The sequence below is a fragment of the Ammospiza nelsoni genome, chromosome 3 (assembly GCF_027579445.1).
Source record: "Ammospiza nelsoni isolate bAmmNel1 chromosome 3, bAmmNel1.pri, whole genome shotgun sequence".
NCBI lineage: Eukaryota > Metazoa > Chordata > Aves > Passeriformes > Passerellidae > Ammospiza > Ammospiza nelsoni.
This window is the reverse complement of record NC_080635.1, coordinates 106080871-106106353: the sequence shown is the minus strand read 5'-3', so window position 1 is coordinate 106106353 and position 25483 is coordinate 106080871. Positions and strand designations below refer to the sequence as shown.

The following is a 25483-nucleotide window of genomic DNA, read 5'->3' as shown; positions in this document are numbered from 1 at the left end:
TTTGGGGAAGGAGGGTGGCTGAGTGCTAGTTTTTTTCAGATGCATCACAGCTAGTCACGCTTGTCCTGTTTGGGAGATCACACATGAATGATAGGGGTGGTCCAAATGAAACGATTATCAAAGTGTTTCAGTCTCCATATCCAGAGTTTTTTCCCTGTTCTTCCCTTCCCTGAAAACAGTTAATCCTAAGTACAGAGCTCTTCACAGTTTCTGTACTACTCCAGCCAAGAAGTGCAACATGCACTCCTTTCCACATGGAGCTGTAGTCTCTGTGTTCTTTACTTAGGCAAGGTTATATCACACACATCAGCAAAGGGCTCTGTTCTTTGCAAGGGGCTACTTTGACAGGCCCATCCATCTCCATTCCTTGGCTGAAATGCCTTGGGTATTTCATTCTTTTACCCTTATAAAAGATTATAATTGTGACTTTCTATAAAAGAATGTCTATGAGAAACATTTTCTGTAAATCAGGTTATGATGTTTTCCAGATACATGTGCAGTAAAAGAGAAATAGAAATTTACAACACATGTAAAGTTAAGCAGAATCAGCTTTCATTTGGAAAGTTAATTTTTAGATATCCTAAGAGCACACATCACATCACTATTAAAATGTGTGTGGCTATTTATGTATTTATATATGAGAGTGCCTCTGTGTACATGTGCACACTTACAAAACCAGTTTATATGTAAATTCATTGTGAAAACCTGAAAAAAGATATTTTATTATTTCATTCTGAGAATTATTATTATTATTATTAAGAGGTTTTTTTCCCTTGATATTAGTTTTTTTGAGTGAATGAATAATACAGCATAAATTATAGTCTCAGACTGATGATGCCCTTATCATACATTTATGTTTTACTTTAAATTTCATTTTCTCATTATGATTAGCTGAGCATGTGAATAAAACATATGAATACAAATTATGATTATATACTGGTCCAGTATATTTTCTGCTATTATGATGCCAGGTAATATCATGGTAGAAGTTAGTCAGAATGAAATACCTATGTATTTTGGTGACATAATCACAGTTATTCAGAATTTTAGTGTTAATTTGTAAGTGTGTCAGAAAGGAGATCACTGAAGTTAAATTAGCTTAGATTAAAAAATAAAATGGAAAATTTTTACAGTAGCTAAACTAACAGAAGGTAGAATGTGCAAGTATATTGTACTGCAGTGATTATTAATAACCTTATTTTCAATTGGTGAACAGATATTTCACAAAGGATTTTGCCAAAGGACTTTTCCTTTTACAGTGACATTTAGACCTATATGCATGTGCTGATCTATATGCATGTATATATATTTAATAAATTACAGCTATAGGCATTACTATGAATGTAATAACAAGAGTTTCTTCTTTGGAATTATTAGGGTCACAGTGATGTGAAAAGTACAGGATTGTAGTTCACAGTATAGTTTTACCAAATATTCATACAAATAAAGGTTTGCTGAATCTGTCAGTCAGGGAAGCCCCAGGCTGCTGAGTATTTGAGCTGCCTCCTGCTTCCCTGTCTGCTGCAATTTTAGGTGAGAATACAAAGCTGAAGACTCCACATCTCTCCATCCAGAAAGAAAATTCACATAATTTTCTTCCTATTCTTGGATATGATTTACATGTAAAAATTATTTGTTGGAATATATGACATGAAAAAGAAAAATCTTATCAGTATGTGAGTAAATTTATGTTTGGCTATGACCTCTCATCTCTCATGAATGCATCTTGGGAGATAAACTATCTTGCAAATAATTAGAAGCACTGATGTGGGGGTAAATACTTTGCTGATATCAGAGAAATTGAACTTAGTTTTGTTCCTCTTAAATGACCACAATGTGCAGTATACTAAAAACCGATTAAAGGTAGCAATGTATCTGTTTCTCCCACCTGGCATACTCAAAGATATGGATACAGGAAAACATGATAGAGGTAAAATACAGGGTGGCATTACTGTCTGCAGCATTTGTGCACTCTGCAATGCCTTTTTGCAGCCCAGTCACGGACTACAGAGTCAGTCAGTAATGCCTTAACAACAGAAGTGGGTTGGTACTTAAGGTCATATCTCTCTCTGGCTATGAAGATTCATCAGTTGTGCCATATACTCTGTACCATTTCCATGGTGCTGTTTGGAGATGGCAGCTGCTGGAGCTGATGAAAGTAAATATAAATGATGACTGCAGTAAAGATTACTATCTGTGCTCCCCCATACTTGTTATTAACAAAATTTTGCTTTCAGAACTGTAAAATCTCAGAAAGCACACCTTCTTGCTATCCGGTGTATGCTGTGGATTTGCTGTTTTGTGCATTTGTTCATTGCATTTGACCTACTGACTAGCGAGGTTCTTCTTTAATATTTTTTGGCTGACTCTTGTCACCGATTTTCATTATGTGTGTCACTATTACCACCGTATAATCTGAACATAAAAAACATGGTGCTGTAACAAATGACTCCGCAGCATTGACAGTTATAGCAGGACCATTTCAAGGCTGATGAAAAATTTCCCAGAGAGATCTCAGGTCAGGTTTACATAAGCTAAACAGGAAATGATTGCCACCATTCACATTAAATCCTAAATGTTTTGTGTAACTTCATCTGCATTTTATGTTCCTGCACGTCTCTCTGTCTCTCTCAGCTGATGAAATTCCACACTTCTTAGATTAGAGAAATAAGTTCATGTTTCACAGTTTGTTGTTCTTGCTAACCTCTACAAGTTTTTGGGATTTAAAATATGTTATTTAATAGACAATAAAAAGTTCCTTCAGCTTTTGATTGTTTAAATTTTACATACTTTGTAAATTTTTATGATACCTAGGGGTTTGTTACTGCTTTTTCCCTATGGACTACTAATGGAAGTTAGCCTGTCTAGCCCATGTGCTAGATGCTGTTAGGATAAAACTGCCTTTGACTTTCACACCTCTCAGGGGACGAGTAATTGTTGTGTTCAAACAGCCTGTAATTGTGATCCCGCTGGCTTTCTCAGTACGCTTCTGGCTATTAGAATCATTAAACAACTCAGCACCTGTTAACAGCATTGTAAATATTCAACCCTGCTTGTGTGCAGGTTGAGTCCAATATAGGAGAAGGCTTACAGAGCCCAGCCTCATAAATTAGAGCTTCTGACAAGTCAATTATTGTGAAACTGGGCTTCACTGTGAAATAAATGAAATGGTGTGCTGATAAAAAGGTAGGCTGTCTGTTTATAGCAAAGGGGAACTAATGACTAGATGATTCAATGCAGTGAGCATGAAACTGCATTGTTTTTATTCTTTATCTGTAATTAAATAGTTAGGCAATATTGCTTCATAGAGGAACTCACGTATTATGCAGTTTTTATACTTGGAACATACCAACATGCAGAATTCGACTTGCATTTATTCCTGAGCATTGAAATCTAATGTCATGATACCTCTGTTTTCACTAATAATTTTAACAGTCTTTCAAGATGAATGGCTTTGATTTTTATTAGAGGAAAATGTGCTGAATGACCAAGAAGCTCCTGTGGGTGTGCTCAAAATTATATCTGCCTCATTACAGACAGTAGTTAAAACATACTGGTACCATTTCACTCAAGATTACAAACCATTTAAGATTTTTCTTTACATTGTTTTATTTCCACTAGTGAGCTACATATTCATTCCTTTAACTTCAAGTTACAAAGCAGTACATTTAAAATTCACAAAAAAATTCAAAATATATTATAAATTCCTCTGTGACGATGACTTCAGTTAACTGCAGTGAAATACTGCAAATTAGGCAGAGAATAAGAGCACAAACCTGTTTGAATTGGTGTCTTAAATTACATTCTCATGAAAGAATTTCAGTGTATTGCCCATGTTCCTTTTTTTTTGTTTTATCAGTATTCATCATGAGTGTCATGGTACTGCAAATAAAGGTGCTGAAATTATATGGTGGAAGTCTGAATACCGTGACAACAAAGTGCCTTAATTACAAGCATTTCAGAAGTATTCTATTCAATTTAGAGAACTAATAATGAATCATTAATGGTTTAGGAGTATAAAATAGAAATTCTTTTTCACCTCCTTAAACAACTTATTTAGCTAATTTGCTCAATTATTTTCAGAAGGTAAACAAAACTTGACAAAGTAATTCCTGCTAATAACCAGAAAATAAATATGATTGGTGATGTCAGGCAAATAAAATGGGTGGGTAGAAATTTTGACCATTTTGTATTATCCCTGTATCACTTAATTTAAAAGGACACTCATGAAATTCAGGTTGCATCAAAAACACTATTAGAATAATTTTTCAACAAATGAGTTTTCTTTGCATGAGGCTGATAATATATGGCTGGCTACTACTTAAAATGTGTGAGTCAGTACAAATAGTTTGGTTTGGTTTTGGACAGTAGGTGTGGTGTAAGTTTTTCAGATCATCTCAGCATGAACCATATAAAAAGTCACAGAGTTGAATATTCCACTGCCATGTATCTGTGCTTTATTGTTGTCTCATGTAGCTGGCTGGTATCAGAACACATTTTTTAAAACTTTTTCTTTTGATAGTACTGGTTTACTCCAACTTTACCCAATTATAAGTGAACATTCAAAGCTTCAGAGAATTAATCCCATAATTTGGAGTTAATAGCAAGAGGAAAATATCTGGACATTGTAATACTGCTATTTAGCATTCAGGCTTTTTCAGTTATGCTGCTGCTATTTAAAGAGATGTATGGTAAAAACTTTGTTTAAGAAAATAATCATGCAAATCAGATTATGTAAATTAAACAGTTACATAAGGACATTTGTTGCTTATAAAATTTGATTCCATCTTTTGAAATTTGCAAACAGCAGCATTACAGTAAATTATGTAGAATTTAACTCAGAGAATGGGATTCATCTGCCCAAATATAACATCCACAACTGAACTGGTTGTCTAAAGTTTTCTTTTTTTAATCAGTGATTACATTTCACCTCATCCTGAAGTAGATATTTAAAATACTTGAGATGAATAGCATTCTGCAGGTGCACATTTCTTTCCAGTGACAGTGAAAGGAGTTTAAAAAAACAAACTCAGGTGCAGCAGTAACTTTGTAAAATTGGCTAAAATTAATCTCAGTATGCTCTTTTGCCGCCTGTTGTTCACCTCCACAAAATAGCACTGAAAGAACCCACTCTCAATTACAGTGGGGTTATTTCAAGTGGGAATGCTGAGTACAAGATCCTAACAATGGTAAATTTTAGTAAAGCAAGGCAGGTAGAACAAAGGAGCATCTTTCATCATTGCATAATTTCAGTAGTGTATTTCTGTCACAGTATTTGACAGAATTAAATGAGCAATGACTACCTTTTTTGTCCTGCTTTTTAACAATTCAATAAATAATCAGATTTTATGTTTGTTTTAATTCTGCTTTGATATTGTGTGGTTTAATTACTCTGCTTAAATTCAAAATTTTAAAACTTTCTAAGCATGCTCATTACTAATTGAACCTAATTGTTGCTTTCAGATCTGGTGCCTTTGCTGAATCTAGGGACACAAGTGCTTACTGCATTTCTATCTAGAGTAAAAGTTCTCACTGAAATCATGTTGGTTTATATGAGTAAAATCTAATTATACCCCTCCAGCTGTACAGTTAAAGAGTGCAAACTTCAGTCACTGTGTCTTTTTTATATACTAACATAAAAAGAAAATATATTTTGGCCCACTTTATAAGCATTTTCCCTTCATACAGAGAACTAAGCCATTGTGATTATATAGTTTACCTAAACATTTTGTCTCACAGCGAACATGTGAAGGAACCACATTAACAAATACCATATTCCTTTTTTTAGCAATTCTAACTTTGAGAATAAAATGTCACAGAAATATAACAGCAAACACCAACATTTGGATTGGTATAAGTTTACTTTTTCAGGAGATGTCACTACATGCCTAGTTTTACTTTCAGAGTTGCAGGATGTAAGGACAGATGCTCTCCTGGGTGGGTGTTCTACCTTCATCTTGATGTTAAAATACTGTGCCTTGTGTCAGCATTGCTTGTTTACTTTCTTATCAGGAAAGAGTACCTGTGAAAGCAGGAAAATTTTCCCACTAATAAAATAGAGTCAGTCCAGTTCTGTTTGTATCAAACTTTCTATTAATAGATGGACCAATTGCCATCTTTCATATGCTTGTCTTATGTTGATTACTCCCACAAACATTTAAGAATCATGGATTTCTTGTTGATCTTTATAAAGGTCTGTGCTTAATTGTTTAATATGGATATTTGCTGTTTCATGTGTATGCTATAGAAGCCTTGAAGGCTTTCCTAGAAGACACTGTTGTTAAAAATCTTCAGACTGTAAAAAATATTCATGCAATGCATCTGCTCTCATTTTATCTAGTTACTATAACTTGGATGATGTGAGCCATGACACTATGAATAAGTACCTCTCAAGCCTTGTTGAGAAATCCCTGTTTGATTTGGAAGGCTCCTACTGCATTGAAGTTGGGGAGGTAAGACTAATCTGTGCCTTACAGGATTCAGTGAGATACACACTCCTAGGAGCTGTGAACAGCAAGACACTGTTCATCACACTCCTTGATGGGACACGTTAGTCTGTCAGACTTAGGTTGAAAACTCTTGTGGCTAAATTATAATTCTAAATTGTTTTTTGTGTTCTCTCTTAAAAGTAGTCTGAACATGTTTCACAGTTGTGTAGGAGCATGTTACAGTGAACCACTTGGGAGCTCTGTGTTTGATTCCTCTCCTCTTGTCACAGGACAATCGCAGCATCGAGCCGCTGGTGTACGGCCGTATCGCCTCCTATTACTACTTGAAACATCCAACAATTGGGATGTTCAAGGACCAGCTGAAACCTGAAAGCAATATTGAAGAACTGCTCTTAATTCTGACAGTAAGTGCTGATATTTCTTAAAAATACATTTTTTTTACTCTTGAAAACACAAGTATTTGAAAAAAAACATGCAAAATAAAGAAGAGCCTTTCTCCCCAATCTCTAACTTGGTTTTTTATTGTTTTGAGAAACATACCTGAATAATTTTTTATGTTTAAAATGTTTCATCTTATCAGTACATCAAAATTACTTTATACACTTCCTTCTCTTCTAATATCCCTTTATAATGTGCAGGATCTATACAAATCTGATATTTGTCTTTCCTGAGTTGAGTGTATTATTAAATGCCATGGGAATGATGCTTACACTAAATCTGTAGCAGGACCATCACTTTGTCCTGGGACAATCTGGAAGATACGGCAGCTTTAAGGGGTAGAGGAAACCTGTGAGAAACACCTCTTTCCTAAAACGTCTGCTTTCCCTTTTCCCAGCCACTTCCCAGTCCCTGAGGTGACAACCTGCAATAACAGCATCCCCACAGTCGGTCTAGAGGCTGTTTAACAGAGAAGTGCAATGCCAGGCCAAAGACACTGTGTATGATGCACTGTGTTAGTATTACATTCTCACCACAAAAAAATCAAGGTTTACTCCATTTTCCTTTTTAAGTACTTACATAGTTACAACTGCAGATTTTCGTTTTTCAACATCGTGTAATTCTACTTCTACAAATATATTTCAAAACAAGAAGTGCCTGAATATTATCCAGGAGAACTTATTTCTACCTCTATATGATTATAGTCTCTGTTACATTAAATACAATCTACAAGTGGCCTAAGTTCAGTAATATTCTGATTTCTAAGTGTTACCTTCAAAATTTGAAGTCCTGTCTTACAGTATTTATATATCTTACTTTTGTATTAATTATTGTTTCGGCATGCTGCCAAAATTTCTCTGACGAGAAATACAGGAAGTTAAAATACTGCTATTTAACAGTTTGAAACTGAACAAAACCTGATCAGCATTTTATGAGACTAGGAAAACCACTTTTCTAGTACAGAGACTTTTCTTCCTGATAAATTTAAAGCACCTGCTGCAAACATTCAGAGTGTTACAGCTCAGAAATAAAGGCCACAATAATCTTTTGTAATGGAAACTGTTAGACAGCCTAAACAGGGGAATTGCTATCACTGACCCTGAGGTATCTGTTGTTCTGCTGCCAGAAAACATTGCAATTACACTAGATGAAATTCAGTGTGTTCAGGTGAATTCAGAATGGTAATCTGCAATATCTAGATATGCTGTGTGTAAAACAACTGAAATTTTAAGAAGAAATACCCACATGTGAACAGAAGTTAACTAATAAAATGTTGAGTATTCAAGAAGAGTGCTTTACTCCAGCTGCTGTCTCTTTAAAATGTCTCTCCAGTGAAAATTTTCTGCATCTAGACATGTCAGGATTTTTTTCTTCTGACAAATTTTGTAAAGAAAGTTTGAGAATATTAGCAGAGTTAGCATTTCATAACACTGCCTTAGCTGATGAGCAGAATATGGAACAGGAATGATGGAAGAAGAACATAGTGCTGCCTGTTTGAATTTGTCTATTTGAACTGTGTGCATTCATGAATTGCAAAAGTAACTGGCAAATATTCTATTGTAGATAAAACTTAGGACCCTAATGTTGGGTAGAGATTGTAAAATTGTAAGTTCATTAATCTTGCTTTAATTTTTTTTTATATTTTTTATTTCATGATAATAAAGTTCTGGAAGTTATCCATTTACAATCTCAAGAGGAATGAGACTAAAAATGAAATTGCTTAGGGGTCAAAATGAGCCATATGTATCAGTTTTAAAGATGAAAAGGATTTATGAGTGCTGGATGCCATTAGAGCTGACAGCTCTTGCTTACTTTTTATGTGGATGTTGATTCTCATAATTGCTAGTGGAACTGCTATTCTGCCTCGTTGAAGGTGCAAAATGAAAGGTTTTTTCAATCTGATGTAGTGTTGAAAAGAAATGCCATTTCAACAGTTACTGCCAGGGATGTTTTTCCCCCTAAACACTGCGCATTAATGAGTTTTATAATTACAGCAGTTGCTTCACACCTCTATTGTTAACCAATGACATTACATCTGCCTCACTCCACTGCTGCCCTCCTCCTTCTTATTGAAGCATTTAGCAGTTTTGGCAATAGGGAATTGCATGGCATGGGGTAAGTAGTCTAATTAGGTATAAGTGAAAACCCTGAGGGAAAAGGATGTTTAAAAATAATTTGAAGAATCTCTTAATGATGCTGAAACTGAAAGCTGTAGCTATAGTACAAAAAGGCCTGTTACCATTACAAAATTAATTATAATTGTGATTATTCTGCTGATCACTGTGTTAAAGTTTCAAATTTTGGACTGTGTTATTTAAGAATAACTATCCAAGCATTTCTCATGCAGTTGCAGGATTTCATAGATTATTAGTTGGAGTTTTAACTAAGCTTGCAAACCTTTAGATATTTACAAGTTCCTGATGTACCTAAGGAAGGCAGAAGTGAACAATTAGAAGAAAGCAAATCCTGATTTTGATTTTTCACGTGGGATATATATACCAAATATATAATTAACTTGGAGAGCAGCAAAACTTTGTTCAAAACAAACCGTGGAAAAAAAAGCAAGATTTTGTTCAAGAGTTCAGAAATTTAGGATTGTATTAAGGGGATTAAATCTGAGTTTTATTAAGGGATTTTGAGTTTCAGATTGATATTTTTGCATGCCGAATGGAAGTGGTTAAAATTCAGGGTTGATCACCAGTGAATGATCAAGGAATCTTTATAACTCATGTGAAAAAGTAGTTGTGAGTCATCCAGTTTCTAGTGTTAGTGGATCTCTCAAAAAAGTCACATAATAGTAGGATTTGTTTTCACTTAGTGGAAGACCACTCATAGTCTCCTCCAGTATCTGTTCTTTTCTCTGTTTTTATTTTACCTATTCTTTTTGATCATCTGCCAGAATTTTACAAGATCAAATGAATTTTTTTCCCATTCTGGTGTAGGGGTTGAGTATTCATAACGTGAACATGGCACATGGGAACAGCCCAACAGTAATGTTGGAAATATGCAGTAATAAGTGATTCAGATAGGTGGGCGAAAATCCCCTCGTGGTTTCCCTGCTCCTCTCAGTGAATCTGTACCCGAGATGTTTGAGCTGTCTTGGGTTTGCAGTTAGCAGGTGGAACTTCACATTCAGTTATTTTTGTCACTGCCTTGTGCTAGTAGACTGGTATTTTTTTTTCTGAGAGAAAATGTTTGATGTTTTTCCATAGAGCTTTCTTTAAACCTTTCCTCACCGTGCTTAGGCAGTGGTAATCCAAATGAGCTTAATCACTGTTGAGTTATGGTGCTTCTTGCATTAACTATTATTGATGAGAAAGTGTTCATGAATTATTACTGACAGGCTGGATTTCCCTGAGGTGCCTAAAGACTGTTTCCTTTAATTCTGAGAGTTAGGTGCAGAGATTAAAGAAGAGGTCTAGGTAAAAAAATATGATAGAGACTTTAGGGTAATTCTTGTCTTTTTCTGCACAAATGTTTTTAAAATCAAATAGCAGTTTGTTGTACCTTGAGGAAGGAAAGTCTGTCTTTCTGATTGATCAGGGCTGTGACACCTACAACCACTAGTTTCATGATTTTTGGTGATATTTAACTTATGTTATTATCTGGTTCATATTTACAGAGCAAAAAATTTGTCATACCTGTCTATACCAGACAGTAAAGGGGAGAACATCATTCCCATTTTTCATCTCTTGTTTTAGCTACATGTTGTCCCTGATTACTTTTTCTTTTTTTTAAATTCTGCCTAGAAAAGAGGTTTTCATGTGCCTACTGCTGTCTTTCATGTAAACTGTTAATAAGAAAGAGGGGTTTTTCTTAGAAAAGGGAGCTTAGAGAGAGAATATGATATTTTTGTTATAGTGGGGCATCCGTGTCTGTCTCTCTGTGATACAAACATGGACACAGAAGTTCGGTCTCCATGTGCCTCTTCTCATTATTTCTTTCTGAAAATAGATATGGTGACACTGGCTTGTATTAGACTGAGTAATTTGGAACTCAGCAGAAAATCTGTCATTGTTGGAGTCAGAAGGTAGAAGGAGGAAGTTTATGAAACAGGCACTCTCCATTCAAGATACATAGATAGCAAATGAGTAGAGTTATTAATGCCTTATCTGTCTTTCATTATCTGGTAGGTATTTGTACTATGAGAACCCAGATAACTCAATTAACCTGTAGCTTTATTTCCTCTTCATCATTGTTGGCAATTTCTCTTCCAACCAGGGAAATATGCAATTCCTTGAGAGTATTTACACTCTCAGTCTAAAATAATTTTATTTCTGTATGGGGATTCTGTTGCTGATTTGGTCTCCTGTGAAGGGGCCACAAAGGTTTTTGACTGAGTGACAAACCATCTTTTCAACAGGTCTCCAGTCAAACGCCAGGGAAGGAGGAATTAATGCCTCACAAAAATACTGTCAGAAAAAGAAGCTGATGTGATCTGTTTCGTTTACTATTTTCCCTGCAAGCCATAGCAGAAACATTGCTTTTAGGAATTTTTAAGATATTATATAAAACTGGGTCTCTGTTCTTTAGTCATTTCAGAAGAAAATCAGATCACTCTTCCTAAGTCAGTCAGTGTTTACAGTTAGTGTAAAATTACATTTGCATTTAATTTAGAAGACAGTAAAAGTGCTACTATGATTTTCTTCCAGGCATAAAAGCACAGCAAAACTATATTAATTAAGTTATTCTTTTTGAATATGTCATTTCAGTGTCAATAATTGAAGTATTTTGTAATGTAAAGTTTAAAAATTTATGTCAGATGGAAAGCAATTTATTATATGCTAGCCTTTAAAGAACTTCCATGTCTGATTTCACATCTTTGGTACACTCAACAATGTGAACATCAATGCTGTGGCCTCAGCCATTATTCATATTTTAGTTGTAGAAGAAATATTTTTGTATATTTTTAACAGAAGAAAGCTGTTACCTCTTACAATTAAATCTTTCCTTTACAATAAATCTGTACCCAGGACTGTTCAATACATAAAGTTCATCCTAAACACAGACATTTCCTGGATAATTGACTTAATTTTTGAACAGTCCATATTCTCTGGATTTTAACATGTTAAAGCATTTGTGCTTCAGCTCCCACTTGAATCATCTAGATGGTATCCATGTGTTTAATAGTTTAAATTTTTTAATTATGTAAAGGTTAATGAAAATAAAACAAAATATGACTGCATTTCAATAGCATCCGAATTCCATCATCTATATCCAGTATATTCAAAAATATGTTGTACTTAGCAGAAAAAGTACTTATATGGATACTCACACATTTAATTAGTCTTGATTTTTCTCTAGTTCCAGTAGATGGAGCAGTTTTTAATGTTGCTGTAGTACTTGAATTTAGTAATTTTTTCCTAACATCATGTCAACTGTTTCCTGGTCTTCTTTTTCCAAATTATTGTTTGAGCTTTAGTTTGAAAGCATAATATGCTGGCTTCCTTTCCAGGAAAGCACAGTCCATTAGTAAATCAAGGTAACAATGCCCACCAGTGACAGCTAACTCAACATGGCCTGAGTCTTCCATTTTTATGGTGTCAATAAGAAAGAATTACAGTCAATACCAGAATATACAAATCTTTTCCATCTCCAGTATGCATGAATTTCTAACCTCCAATTTACAGGTCTCCTTTTTTCCCCATCCAATCTTCTTATTTAATTTCTGTCATCATATGCCTGTTAAAAAAAAATACCAAGAAAAAAACCACCAAACCACCAAAAAAACTAACCACAGCAAACTGAAGCAATACTCACAAAAGCTAAATTAAAACAAGAACTGTTGTCATTGATATAGTATATAAATGTATATATATATTTTATATATATATAAAATATTTTTCTTCAGGTTTTTTGTTTTATTTGCTCTGATTGCAGTTCAGCATCCAAGGCGAAAACTTTTGAAAGTGTATATAGCTGTGGTAGTAGAAAGCAGTAGCCTCAGGCTGTATCCCCATTTCAAACACCTGCTTCAATAACCATTTCTGTCAGAAAAATGAAGAAATAAATTCCTTTACCAGGATGCAGTTATAGCAGCAAAGCACTCATGTATAACAATGGAAAGTATTCTGAGAGCCAGGAGACAGAAGTTCTGTCCTGGTCTGGTGAACATTGGCTGCCATCTGTGGCAAATCAGTGTTTGCCCATGGTAGAAGCAAGTTCAGTGATAGCAAGCTTGGCTTAGCTGACTGCTCAAAGCTGCAGTTCAGCCATGAACCACTTATTTGTTTGTCTCTTTTAGCACAAACAGGTTTTACTTACTGCTTGACAGATTGTAGCCACCATCATGCAAGGTTTTAAAATATGCAGAGTTGTGTGCATGCAACGTGTTCATACAGGAAATGGAATGGCTTTTTTCTGCAGTCATGTCATGTGGCTGTATATTTTCAAATAGACAATATATGTGTTGAAATACTGTTTGTGTTTGTTGGAGCAGAACTGAAGTTCTCAACAGCATCTTTATTATGGTAAGCTGAATGGTTTAGCATCTGTAAGGCTGCTTTGAGCAATGGCTGTGTGTTCTCAGCTCCCAAATGCTCCAGCAGGAAGCCTTACAAGCTCAGTTTGTATTTAGCAAGTCAGTTCAAGTTTACCTGCTTTATTCCTCCCAGTTTGTAATTGAGGCAGGATAAGCAAATTCAGGCTTTCTGCACTCTGCAGTTCTTTTGTCAAAATTGGCTTCTAGAGAATGCCTTTGCCTTTGATAGATTTCTGGAATTGCACTACAAGTTGTAACAGTTAACAACAATATTGATAACTTTGTTTTCATAGAATGCAATTCACTTAGTGACACCAACTGAGCCATAGACACTGCTGTTTAAAGGCACAAAAATACTTTTTTCTGTCAGCATAGAAAATATTGCTTGTAAAACTCTTAAGAAGGAGGATAACATTGTAGCTTGTTCTCTGATTTGAACAGAAATTTCAGCATAAGGATTGGTTTGGCTGAAATGATTACATCATACAAGATTGATATCCAGCATATATTGTTCCTTTAGCATAGTAGTTAAAGGAAAAAAAAAGAACATAAGAGGATTACTGATCAGTCATTAATGAAGTATCTGACACTTGTATTTTCCTATTTGCATTTAGATTCTTTCTTTGTCTCATTTTCTTTTTATTTTTGTTCCTGATGGGGGTCTGTCTGGCTTCAGAAATTGAATTTTACTTTAAATCTTGATGTTATATATTATCAGAGATGAACTTTTAAGAAATCAACCTGTCCTATTTAGAAATATTTAAGAAATAGCCTTCTCCAATTGCCTAATATTTACAAGATGTTTTATTTCACAGCTACTTAGGGAGGCTACCTGTAATGTTAGAAGAAATTGCAGAGGGATTTTTGCTACCAAAAAGCCTTAGGATTTTAAAAAATCTGAAAGTGTTTGAAAAAAATTGTATATATATTTGGAAATTTCTCGTGCGATAAGAAGGTTGCTTCTAGAGAACAAATTGCACATTTTCTGCACCTCTGCAACTTAATAAATGTAAGACAGGCATCAAGCAAAATATTAGAATTTATGTATGGGAAAATTGTCAATGCATGCACTTTTATTACTACTTTTTACTGGGGTAGTGCTCAAATTCAGCTTTCCTTAATTTACAGTAGGCCATTGTCCTCTTTCCATGGAAGAGTCAAATCAGACATCACCAATTTGATTGGGTTGCCCACATTCCAATTTCCACTTCCTCCTCCTTTCCTTTCTGTCATCCAGTAGAAAAGAGTAGCAAGCCAGCAGAGATTACTTGAACTACTTGTTTTCAGAAAGAGAAAATATCTCAAATCTTTTATGGAGTGAGAAAATAGCTAAAATTCCTCTCACAACAGGCCTCTGAAATGTTTCTCCAGGCAGGATGTCACCATGCTTGCTTACAAAATGAGTGCATAAATGTCTCTTGACAAAAGATTTTTAGGTACAACTGAGGCATACAGTATTAGGAAATTTTATTTTAAACATATTAAATCATTGAATGCACAGTATTTTGTAGGTTAAGGAGATTAATTTCAACTGGTTTATCATTCACTTAAGACAACAAGCAATTATAAACAATGTGATGTGTAGATAAGAGATTATTTTTTCTTTTATATATGATTGTCTTAATTTACTATATGCAGTCATATAAGATGCTAATTTTTAATACTTCTTTAGCTATAAGAATGCATGTTTGCTCTCTCTTGATTCACACAGAACAGATGGATGCTTGACTGCCTGCTAATCCACAGCTGGAATGGTTTCAGCGGTTTCCACGTTGCTGGGTTAGAGTGGCTTTTCTAGTGGACTGAGAGGGCAGCAAGAGAGGGATATCATTATTCATCAGTATCCCAGTGGGATCGCTGCCAGCAGAGATTAATTTTTTCTGTTATGCTTGTAAAACAAGCTCAGGTGGAGTCTCTAATCCTCAGGGCACGGGTGGCAGATCAAGGAAGATGCTACAAAGCTAGTTAATTTTCAGATTCTAGGGGAAACAGAAGCTCTGTTAGATGTATAAATACATGATTGCAAATTTAAGTAGCTCAAATCCAAATGGGATCTTCCTACACATCTGGTCCTGAAAATCTCTGTTTTCTTTGTCTTTTAAAAGAAGTTCTTAAAACTTTATGCCAGAGGCAAAATATCTTCAACTCTCTTAATCATCAGTTATCGTTCCACTTTTTTTAAATACAAATCTTACAGTGTATTTTACATGGCTCTTTATTTACATGTAGGCAAGTGTAGGAACACTGTCTGTGTAGGAACACTGAGTTTACAGTGTTTTCACAAATTTGTGTGCAGTGACAACCACCAAGAAAAATTACCACTTGCCACTGAAAAAGGATTAGATTTGCCTTAGTAATGCATGGTACATCCTATTTTGGTAATGGCATGTCCTGTTAAGGTCCACTGTGGTACAAGGGCATTCTTCCCATGTTATTCTTGGTATCAGACCTGTTGTCATTTGTAACAGAAATGTTGATAGAACTCAAATTAAGCATCCCAAAAAAATCACAAGTTGTCTATTTGTATAATAGACTTCACATATTTTTCCTTTACTGACTTTTTTGTTTCCTCAGTAATTACCCTTCTTTCTCACTCTTGTAATTACCAGTGGTTTCCATCTATGTATTTCCTTGTAGCTCTTGAGTTGTTCAAAACATTGGGTTAGATTTTCAGGCAATGTTAATTCACATAGTTACGCTGAAATGAATGGAGATGTGCCAGTTTTTATCAGCAGGGAACTACCCTTATTGAAATTTACTTGCAACAGCTGTCATTTCCTCTTAGAGTTGTGGGTTTTTATTATTATATTAAACTATTTTCATTTAAAAGTGCTCAGAGTGAGACCAGTAGCATTGGCTTGCTGAAAAGACATTGTGCATGTAGGCACCTTCCAAGTTTCCCATATATTTCTGCCAGTTTGTATTGTTCCTCTGTTATTCTGGGCTTGAGCCTCTCTTGAGCACAGGCTGCTACTCATTTCACCACATGATGACAGGTATTCACGCCTGTGAACTTTTTATTCCCTTTTGTCTCTGGCCACATAGTAGTCTAGATCCGGAATTTAATCCTGTACAAAAATGCAGCAGTGTGCATTTGTGGCTCCCCACTAGGGGACCTGCCACAGGTCAGCAGATTTGAAATCTGGTTTTCAGCACACAGAGCTTTTACAGCTTGCATTAACATATACAGTAAGTAGGGGCCCCGTTTCACATCAAGAATTAGTAGCGCTCGCTCCTGTCCCCATGCGGAGTGGCATTAACTCAGTGCAGGGATCTGTTAACTTCTTCCCTGGCTCTGGGCTCTGCACTGAAAGATCCCAATGGAGGATCAAAGCCAAAGATGGAAAGTGACTGATCGCTTTCCCAGGGAAAGCTGTGTGCCAGGATTTGCTATTCCAGTTTTTATTGCTATCATCATCTCAGCCAGCAGTTGGGCCAGCTGATTCAGCCAAGCTCAATTTCAAAATGCGGACAGACTTCCAAATGGATCTCAAGTGGAGTTCTTGTGACAATGAGACTTTTGAATGTATACTCGGAGAGATTTTCCCAGTTTCCTGTTAGCAGATTACTGAGTTCATGCACTGAAAAGCTGTTCTGTAGTAGTGCAATACAATTCGTTTCAGTAGAGCCAAAACCAGTCAATTTTAAATCTTTTCTATAATATGACTTGAGATTGCAGGGAAAGTAAGCTGTGGCTCACTGCTCCATCTAGGTTTTAAGATGAAAAAAATAGAGCATGATAACACATTCAAAATGTGCAGGTTTGAAGCATTCTCATGAGAAATAATCAGAAAAATCAGGCATTTTGGAGAGGCAAAATCTCTAATATACCATTTACAGCAATAAAATATAGTAATTCTCTCACATTATGAAAATTTATTTTATAAATGGAATTCCATTTATATTTATTTGCTGTGGTCAAAGTATCGTATTCTAGGTGAATAATGTGTATTCAGTACCAGATGTTTGCTCTTCTTTTTGTCCTAATTTAGTCTTCTTCTGCATTTATTTTTTCGTAAACTGTGCAAGTATTACGGGAATGCTTATGAGCAATAATTTCACTTGAAAACCTAAGAGCGAACTAAGGCCACATCTATGGAAGTTGTACAGGCTTAATACTATGAAAGTACCTATACATTCAAGGAAAATGTATTTTTAGGATTGGTTTTATTAGGACTGGCCAGAAAAAGTAGGACTGAATTATGACTGTGGTAATAACCTTCATGAAATAAGGAATGTGAGAGGTAGGACTTAAAATCATGAATTCATTCCTTGTTGTAATGTTTTAGTAAAGTATGTAACTTAAATAGGAAAATTTCTTGAAATAGAATGGTTCTATAAGGATATTATTAGTAAGAAAATTACAGTGATTGTATTATCTATTACTGTATCTTCCCCTACACTGAAACTCAGCTTCTCTAGTATGCTTAGGAAGCTAGAGAAAAAAAAGGAAAATCAACTTTCCAGTTAGTATAGAAGTCCTAAGAGCTTCTTTCCCTTGTCAAATCATGGTTACTTTATAATAATCCTCCCCCTCCTATATGTTAGCATGCTTGCACATTATTTTATGAACTCCATGCTGAAGCAGAGGTCTGTAATTTAACTTTGTAGTTTAGAAGTTCCCAGATCTGCCAGGTCACTCTCTGCTACTGGTAGCGAATATTGCTGACCTCCTATTGCTCTGTGAGCAGTGGCAAAGGTCTTTGAGACTCCTGACCCCTGGTCATCAGGAATGTCATCAGTAGTTTGTAGTTTGGATGTTTTAAGTAAGAGGTGGACTTGTGAAATCTAAACCCTTTAGGGTGTTTTTAAGTGATCACTCAACTGTTTCATTGCCCTAGGTTGTGCTTTTTATGATGTCTGTAATTGTAAAATTTGTGGTGTTTATCATACACAGCTATTTAAAAGCAAAAATCAAGCACTTGTCTATTTAAAGTATGAGAATACAATTAATATATTGCATATTACCATAATAATAGATTAATTAATAATTAATTTTTCTGACCACTAACATGAGCACTAAGAATTGTAAAAACTTCTAACTTGTATGTTCTTATAAAATATGTTCGTAGGTCTCGTGGTGGAAATGGGCCCATTTTAAATCATGAAGGATAGTTACAAATTAATGTTTAAAATATAACAGATTTGCATAATTGCATGTTGATGGGTTTTACAACTTTCTCTCTTTAACTTCTCTTGTCCAGCTGGAAATTTCCAGTGTTTGTTCTGTTGAGTCTTAAATCTCGAGACAGAGCCCAGAGTAGCCCAGCCTCACTGTTTTGCTCTTACCCAGTTATTTGGGTTAATGTTACACTTTGAATTCCTACCTTTTTTTTTTAATGTATATCTATTATCTCTAAAAGTGCATTAAACACTAATTGAATAAAATTTTTTTAAAGTTTCTATTTATTTTAGAAGATACTGAGCAGGTCTTTTTCCTCGGACAATGATGTCCATTATATGCATCTGTTCCCTCCTTTTCCAGAGGGTGAAGAGTGGTCTGATGGGGTGCTTAAAAAGTGACTGGAGCATTTTAAAAATGCTCTTAGAAAAGTGCCTGGAGCATTTTCCTGTAACCTGAGCTGGCGTGGAGGGTGAGGGCAGAGAGAGCCCCCAGTGAGTGTCCCCAGTGCCAAGAGGGGACCCCCTTTCCCCAGGCAGGGACAGCTGCTGCCCAAGGCGGTGGCTCTGGCTCCCCTGTGCCTCGGGGCTGGCACAGGGCTCTGCCTCCTGCCTGTCCTCCCTGGCAGCCCCCAGCCCTGGAAGGGGAGCCATGGGAAGGCCCAAGGGGAAGGAGCTGCACTGCAGGGTTGGCTCTAAAGTGCTGGATGCAGTTTGATGGCACTGCCGCATACGCATGCTGTTGATGGGGAGATGTTGCACAATATATGAAGACAAGGATTTTATTTGTAAACATGGTGTCTGTGATGAGTGACAGTATCCTATAGCAAATATATTTTAATCTTGCCTGAAAAGTGTTGTTGTCTTCTTTTGAACCGTGTTTGCCAATTTTTAAGATCCCTACAAAGCCTCAGCCTGCCCTGTGGTTTAGCAGAGGCTGCCAGCCTGCCCTGAAAATCTGGAGCATTTCTTCTGAAAATTTTGTCTTAAAAGTTTATTTTTACATGCATAAAACAGAGTGAACTGGCAGAAATGAATTTTCTTTCCCTTTTAGTCTATAATATGAATTTTGAAAACACATGTCGTGCTTGTTCTCAAAACTTATAACTAGTAACATATGGTTGTAAGTGTCTTTTAACTGGAATATTGTCATAGACCTTTTATATCTGTAAAAAAAAACATTTGGAAGTTTAAATTATGTGCCATAAAACTGAGACCAAAATGCATACATTCAGAGGCTACCAATAAATTCCCTAAAATAGGAGTTTATAATGGCATCACTTACAAAGATAAACTTTTCAGAGCAGTAATTCTAGCAAGTGCTTCTCTGATTCTGTTTCTGAATCTACATTACTTTCTTATATGAGCTGAAAAATCACTTGTAAGATAGGTTTGGTTTTGTTTTTTTTAGCTTTTTCCCCTCTTTTTTAAAGTACGTTTCCTTACTTTTATTAGTTTTGGAATATAAATGTAAGCTTGATTATCTTCTATCTGCCAGTCAGGATACATCTGTGTAAATGTAATGTCTTTTCTTATAAATCAAACTCACACTCGAAAATGTGACAATCAAATATACTGTAGATATGTTGGTTAATTTAAATAACATTCACAGTACACACTTGTACCACTCCTTTGTCACATAATTTGGTATTTTTCTCTTGGGAAAATCCTGAGCAAAGGAAAATTAGCTTGAGACCTTTAGTCAACCAATTTCTTAAATTTTCCTTATGGTATAGTAACAGAATTAAATGAGATTTCTGTCAGCACATGAGTGGAGATACATATGTGTATATATATATAAAATTAGAAATCATTTCAAATGGTTTTAAGTACAGAAGCTCAAGCATCCTCAAAGTAAAATTTGGAATTTTTGAATCATTTTTTAGTCAGATGTTACCTAGCTATTCCAAATGATCAGTCCTTGGTCTATTTTGACCATGCTTCTTTTCTCTATCCTATATTAGAAGTGGTATCACCTAAATGAGGATAAGTACAGGCTGCTTCAAATTTTGTGTTCCAGCATCTTCCTATACAGAGCGGCACAATGTGGCAGGTCAGGATGCTGCACTAGAGTACTCTGTGTCACTTTGTACAATGAATCAAAAGACAAAAGCCAATCATAATATTACTGTTGAGCTTATATTCACCTATCCAGTTTTCCAAAGATCAAAAAGTGCTGTTTTCACTTGGGAAAATAAGTTGGATATTGGCATGCCATTGTACTTCTGGTAGCAGAGAACTAAAATTCATAATGCATTATTAGTGTTAATTGCAGAACAGCTGTAAAAAGTCACCCACATTTATTTATTGTAGCTTATTAATTCTATTCACAAAATATTGTTTTTGCAGTACTTCAGCATATACTTAGACTATTAGAGAAGTTTATGTAATTTAAATCAAGTTTCAGGTAAAGAGAATGGAATTACTGAACTAGCTAAAAATGATCCTTGTCTTTTCTCTTTTTTATGTTAGTATTTAATTTTAGTGCTAGTCTGCTGAAATATTTTTTATAGTTTAGTTTAAAAACTGTTTATTTTTATAGCAAAATGTTCTAAGAATTCTTTTGTTTCTTTAGACAGCAGAAACTTAAAGGAGAGCAAAATACATTACAAGTTTAATAAAGTTGAAAATATGGTGAGAACCCAATATACTGATTGGGTTCACAGTGTCTGTATAAAGGAAAGGAACATACAGACAGTCAATTCTAAGGCAGTTTCAATAACATTGCTAAAGAAAAGACTGCTGGTTCAGCTCTGGAATGTGAGAAACTATTTTTGGTTTGGTTTAGACCCTCATTGTTACAAATTAATCAACTGCTCTTTAAAGTCTAGAACTCATTAACTTTGTAAGTTTTACTGTTCCCATGACTGAGCTTCACTTAAAATATTCCAGTTTGCTTTAGTAGCTCACCTTGATTCCGTTTCTCTCTGTAGTCCACAAGTATCCTCTCCTGTAGACAAAGTGGCCAGATGTACTTATTTGAGATTTAAAATATTTTAGAAGATCTAAATGTGATATAAGTTTATAGCTCAGCTCTCATTATAAATCAGTATTTTCAGCCGAATTTCCACTTTTTGTAGGTAGAAAGAAAATCTTGGAGCGGTTTAACCCTGTGGACTCTGCGGAGCACAGTACTGACAATGTTGGATACCTTATTTAAATTTTAGTTTGGTCTGGCTCCTCAAATGCCTGATAGTACCACAAAACTGCAAAAGATATCTTTTAAAATAGTATGAGTTGTTTCCTTTTAGGGCTATTCTAACAGCTCAAATAAAGGGTGATGGTAAGCTGCATATTTGGAGCATGATGTTGTAGACGGGACTTTGGGATGATTCTGTGGCTGCTGTTATGCAGGAAACAGAATTCAATTACCAGAATAGCCCTTTGGCCTTGTAAAATGTAACTGTTGAGATTATGCAGGTCTGTGTGTGACATTTCTCACTGGCAGTGCAAGTTACTGTCTCCTATACGAGCACCTTGTGTCGCATGCAGGTTGAAATGTAAGTCTGAGATGACTCCTACACCCTTGAAATGATGCAGCAGTCTCTAATGCCAGAAAGGAGACATTATTGGGAAAGTCCATCACAGAAATGTAGGAGAGAGAGATGTGACATGACTACCAAATGCATAATTGCAGAATCCGTAGCTAAAATTCCTGGTTATCTCCTGGTATACAAGAAGTTATGCTTAACTGTGTAGGTGCTTGTAAACCTATTATTGTACATGGCCTGCAACAGCTCTGGTTTAAGAGGAGAAGGAGGGAAAGTGAAAAATGCACAGAAGTGTTTTGTGGTTTAACTATGAAGCTTGTATTAAGTTTCTTGACTTTAGAATAAAGATTAATGATTAATATGTAGTTTGATCTATTTCCTCACCCATGGAAATAAGAACAGCATTCAGATATGATGTACTAAAACAAAATATATGTTGTGTGGAATAGTTGAAGCTACAGCCTTTACAGAACAGATTGAGATTTGCAATGAAAAGGAAAACTAAAATGAAAAAATATTGAGTGAACAGCAGGGCCCATTTGAGGTGATTACAAAGGATGTTTCTTTATTCTGTCTTTTCTTATGCAACCTGAAAACAGTAGCAGGGGGTTACAAGCAGAGTTCATCACAAAGTTGTCAATCACTGTCATTTAACGTTTTGCAATGGAAGATGTCTTTATTCAAGGACAGCTGGGCAAATCAGAGAAACAGATTTGCAGTTAGTAGTCTGTCCAGCCTACACTAAGCAAACAAGGACAGGGCAGACATACCAGCCTCTCACATAAAAATATAATGGACTCTGCTGACCTCGGTGCCCTCCATTCAGCTTCATTCTCAGTTGTATAAAAGCTTCACTACCCATTCTCAATTTCCTTTAATTACCTACATGATGCAGATAAGAAAATGAACCTCACTTACTTACAGTCAATGATCACAAACAGGAAATTAAGTAGGCAAGTTGTTTAAAATAAGAGGAGTGTTTTGGATGTAAATAAAACATGTGCTGGGGAAGAATTAGGGAAAATGCATTTTCAGGGGTACCAGTTGGTCTGGACTGACTTGGCTGATCCTCCTTCTTTCTGCTACTTTACACTGCAAAGCAAAACTAAGTAAAAAATCTCCTTGGTAAATATTCTTTAAAATATCTTTGAAGGAGAAGCCAGTTAAATAAAAAGAGTGAAGCAAACATGCAGCCTTCTATAGGGCTTCAAAAGATTGTGACCTTAGGTTCAGAGAATAAATGACCACAGTTTTCACAAGAGATCTAGCAGAGACATCCAGGATTAAGCAGCAGTTGTCTTTATTCAGTCTTCCCTTCTAATCTGCAGTTGAGATATGAAATAAGTTAATGACATTCTGGTTTTCTTTCCAAATCCTAAATTGTTGAATGGTTACCATTCCTTTTACATTGATATCACAGTTTAGACATAGTTTCCTTGTACCATTAAAAAAATTAATACAAAACTCCTTGGCTGTCAGTTGCCAAGGAGTAAAACCAGCTATCTAAATGCTTTTAGGAATTGTCAGAAAAGGTTCTGTGTCTTAGGATATTAATGAGGGGATATGGTTCTTTGTAAGTCAATTAGGTAGTTCAGTTAGGTGTTCTAAAATTGCCATTTTTCTTTACCTCACTCTTCACTGGTTACTGTTGTGAATATTTCATTAATATGGATTTGCAGGAAGTCTGATGAAATTGAAGACTAAAGTGCAAAATACTGATTCTATAGTTTTAAGAGGAATATAAAACCTTGAACACTTTAAATTAATGGTCTCTGCTAAGCCTGTAGTTTCAAAGACATTGCCCTTCAGGCTCCCCAAATGACTTTTTATTTTATGACAAAAGAAATACTCTCTCATAAATTGCAGATGGAAAAGACATCACATATTATAAAACTCTTACCTTACTTGCAAGTTTTATAATTCAGAAAGATAGTTCTCACTCCAAGAGATATGTACACACGTACATGCACAAGAGGATTTTGTGGAGGGAAAGACTGCAGATTAAGTCAGTCACAAAACTGATTCTTTTCTTAGGATTCCATTCTTAGGATGTTTCTGTTGAACCTTTATTCAAAGACAGTGGATTTCCCGAGAGGAGAATTGGCATCTCTGCCTGGGATACCTAAACAGTCGTACTTGCTCCTCTCGGCCACTATCATGCTGCTGCTTATAACTGCATTTAGCTTACATGTTGGTGAGCAGCTCCTTTTTGCAACAGTGAGAAAGTTCTTACACAGCTCTCATTTTGGAATGAATAGCATTAGTACCACTCTGGAACACAGAGAATGTTTTCACCACCTGCTTAAAATTTTGCACTTTGTTTTGATCACTCATCATCAGTTGCTTAGACACTGACTGCTCAAAATATTGAAAAAATATTTGAAAAGAAGCATATAAGAGCTATTCCAAGGCTACTGGATTTTGAATACTAAGAGAAAAACTCAAAATCTGAAATTGAGAATATGAGGTTTTGACTTCTTTACAGCTAACGTTAAAATGTTTTTGTTATCGAATGACGTAGGATACCTGTGGGTCATCTTCTACTACTGAATCCATCCAATGAATATATTTATTTTATTACATTTATTTTTCTCTTCTCTAATGTTAATATCAGCTATATGGAAGGAAAAATATTTAAAATCTGTAAGTGTGTCAGTATTTGAAAATATTATATTAGTTATTGTTTTCCCATGTGTGATTTTGATAAATAAGTACACTTTCTAAATATTTAAATGCTGCTATTTTTGTGTTGAAATCTAACTGTAGTAAATTAAATGCATATAGTTTAAATGCCTCAGTAAGCACTAACTTATTCTGAAGTTAATTACAATGATTAATTTTTATTTTTACTTTTTTTAAAGAATGCTGATGAGTACACGGATCTGCCTGTGAGACACAATGAAGATCAGATGAACAGCGAACTGGCCAAACACCTTCCAATCGAAGTCAATCCCCATTCATTTGACAGTTCACACACAAAAACACACCTCCTGCTGCAAGCCCACTTCAGTCATGCCATGCTGCCTTGCCCAGATTATGCAACTGATACAAAGACGGTGCTGGACCAAGCAATCAGAATATGCCAGGTATTGTGATGCATTTCAGTATATAACTGTTTATTGTTAGTGTTCTCATATTTTGAATATAGAGGAATCTGAAGATTTTTTGCAATCTTATGGAGAGCTGGTACCACAGGATATTATAGCACCTTGTTTAGGGAGGAGCTGGATGCCCAAAATGGTTTCCACTTTACAGAGCTGGAGGTGAACAAACTTAGAGTAAAAGCCAGTCCTCCTCTGACTGGAAGCATCTACTGCCATATAATGGCCTCTGCTTTCTTTGCAACAGCTTTTTATCTCTGTATTGAGGAAGGTTGTATGAGAATCATTCCGGCATGGCTGTGGTCCCTGCAGATTGTTATGCTGATACCCAAGAACCTCTCTCCCCCAGATACTTCTACTTTTCTAGCACCCAAAAGCACTATAGTCGCTCCCAAGCACAAA

General features: G+C 35.5%; 1 protein-coding gene across 1 annotated transcript in view; it reads left to right on the top strand.

Moving 5' to 3' along the window:
- ASCC3 (activating signal cointegrator 1 complex subunit 3) overlaps positions 1–25483 on the top strand; it is a 251444-nt gene that overhangs the window by 204709 nt on the left and 21252 nt on the right. Inside the window, exons 35-37 of the mRNA XM_059469026.1 lie at positions 6341–6452; positions 6719–6853; positions 24842–25066. Coding sequence (XP_059325009.1) covers positions 6341–6452; positions 6719–6853; positions 24842–25066 — 472 coding nt within the window. The remainder of the gene's footprint in view (positions 1–6340; positions 6453–6718; positions 6854–24841; positions 25067–25483) is intronic.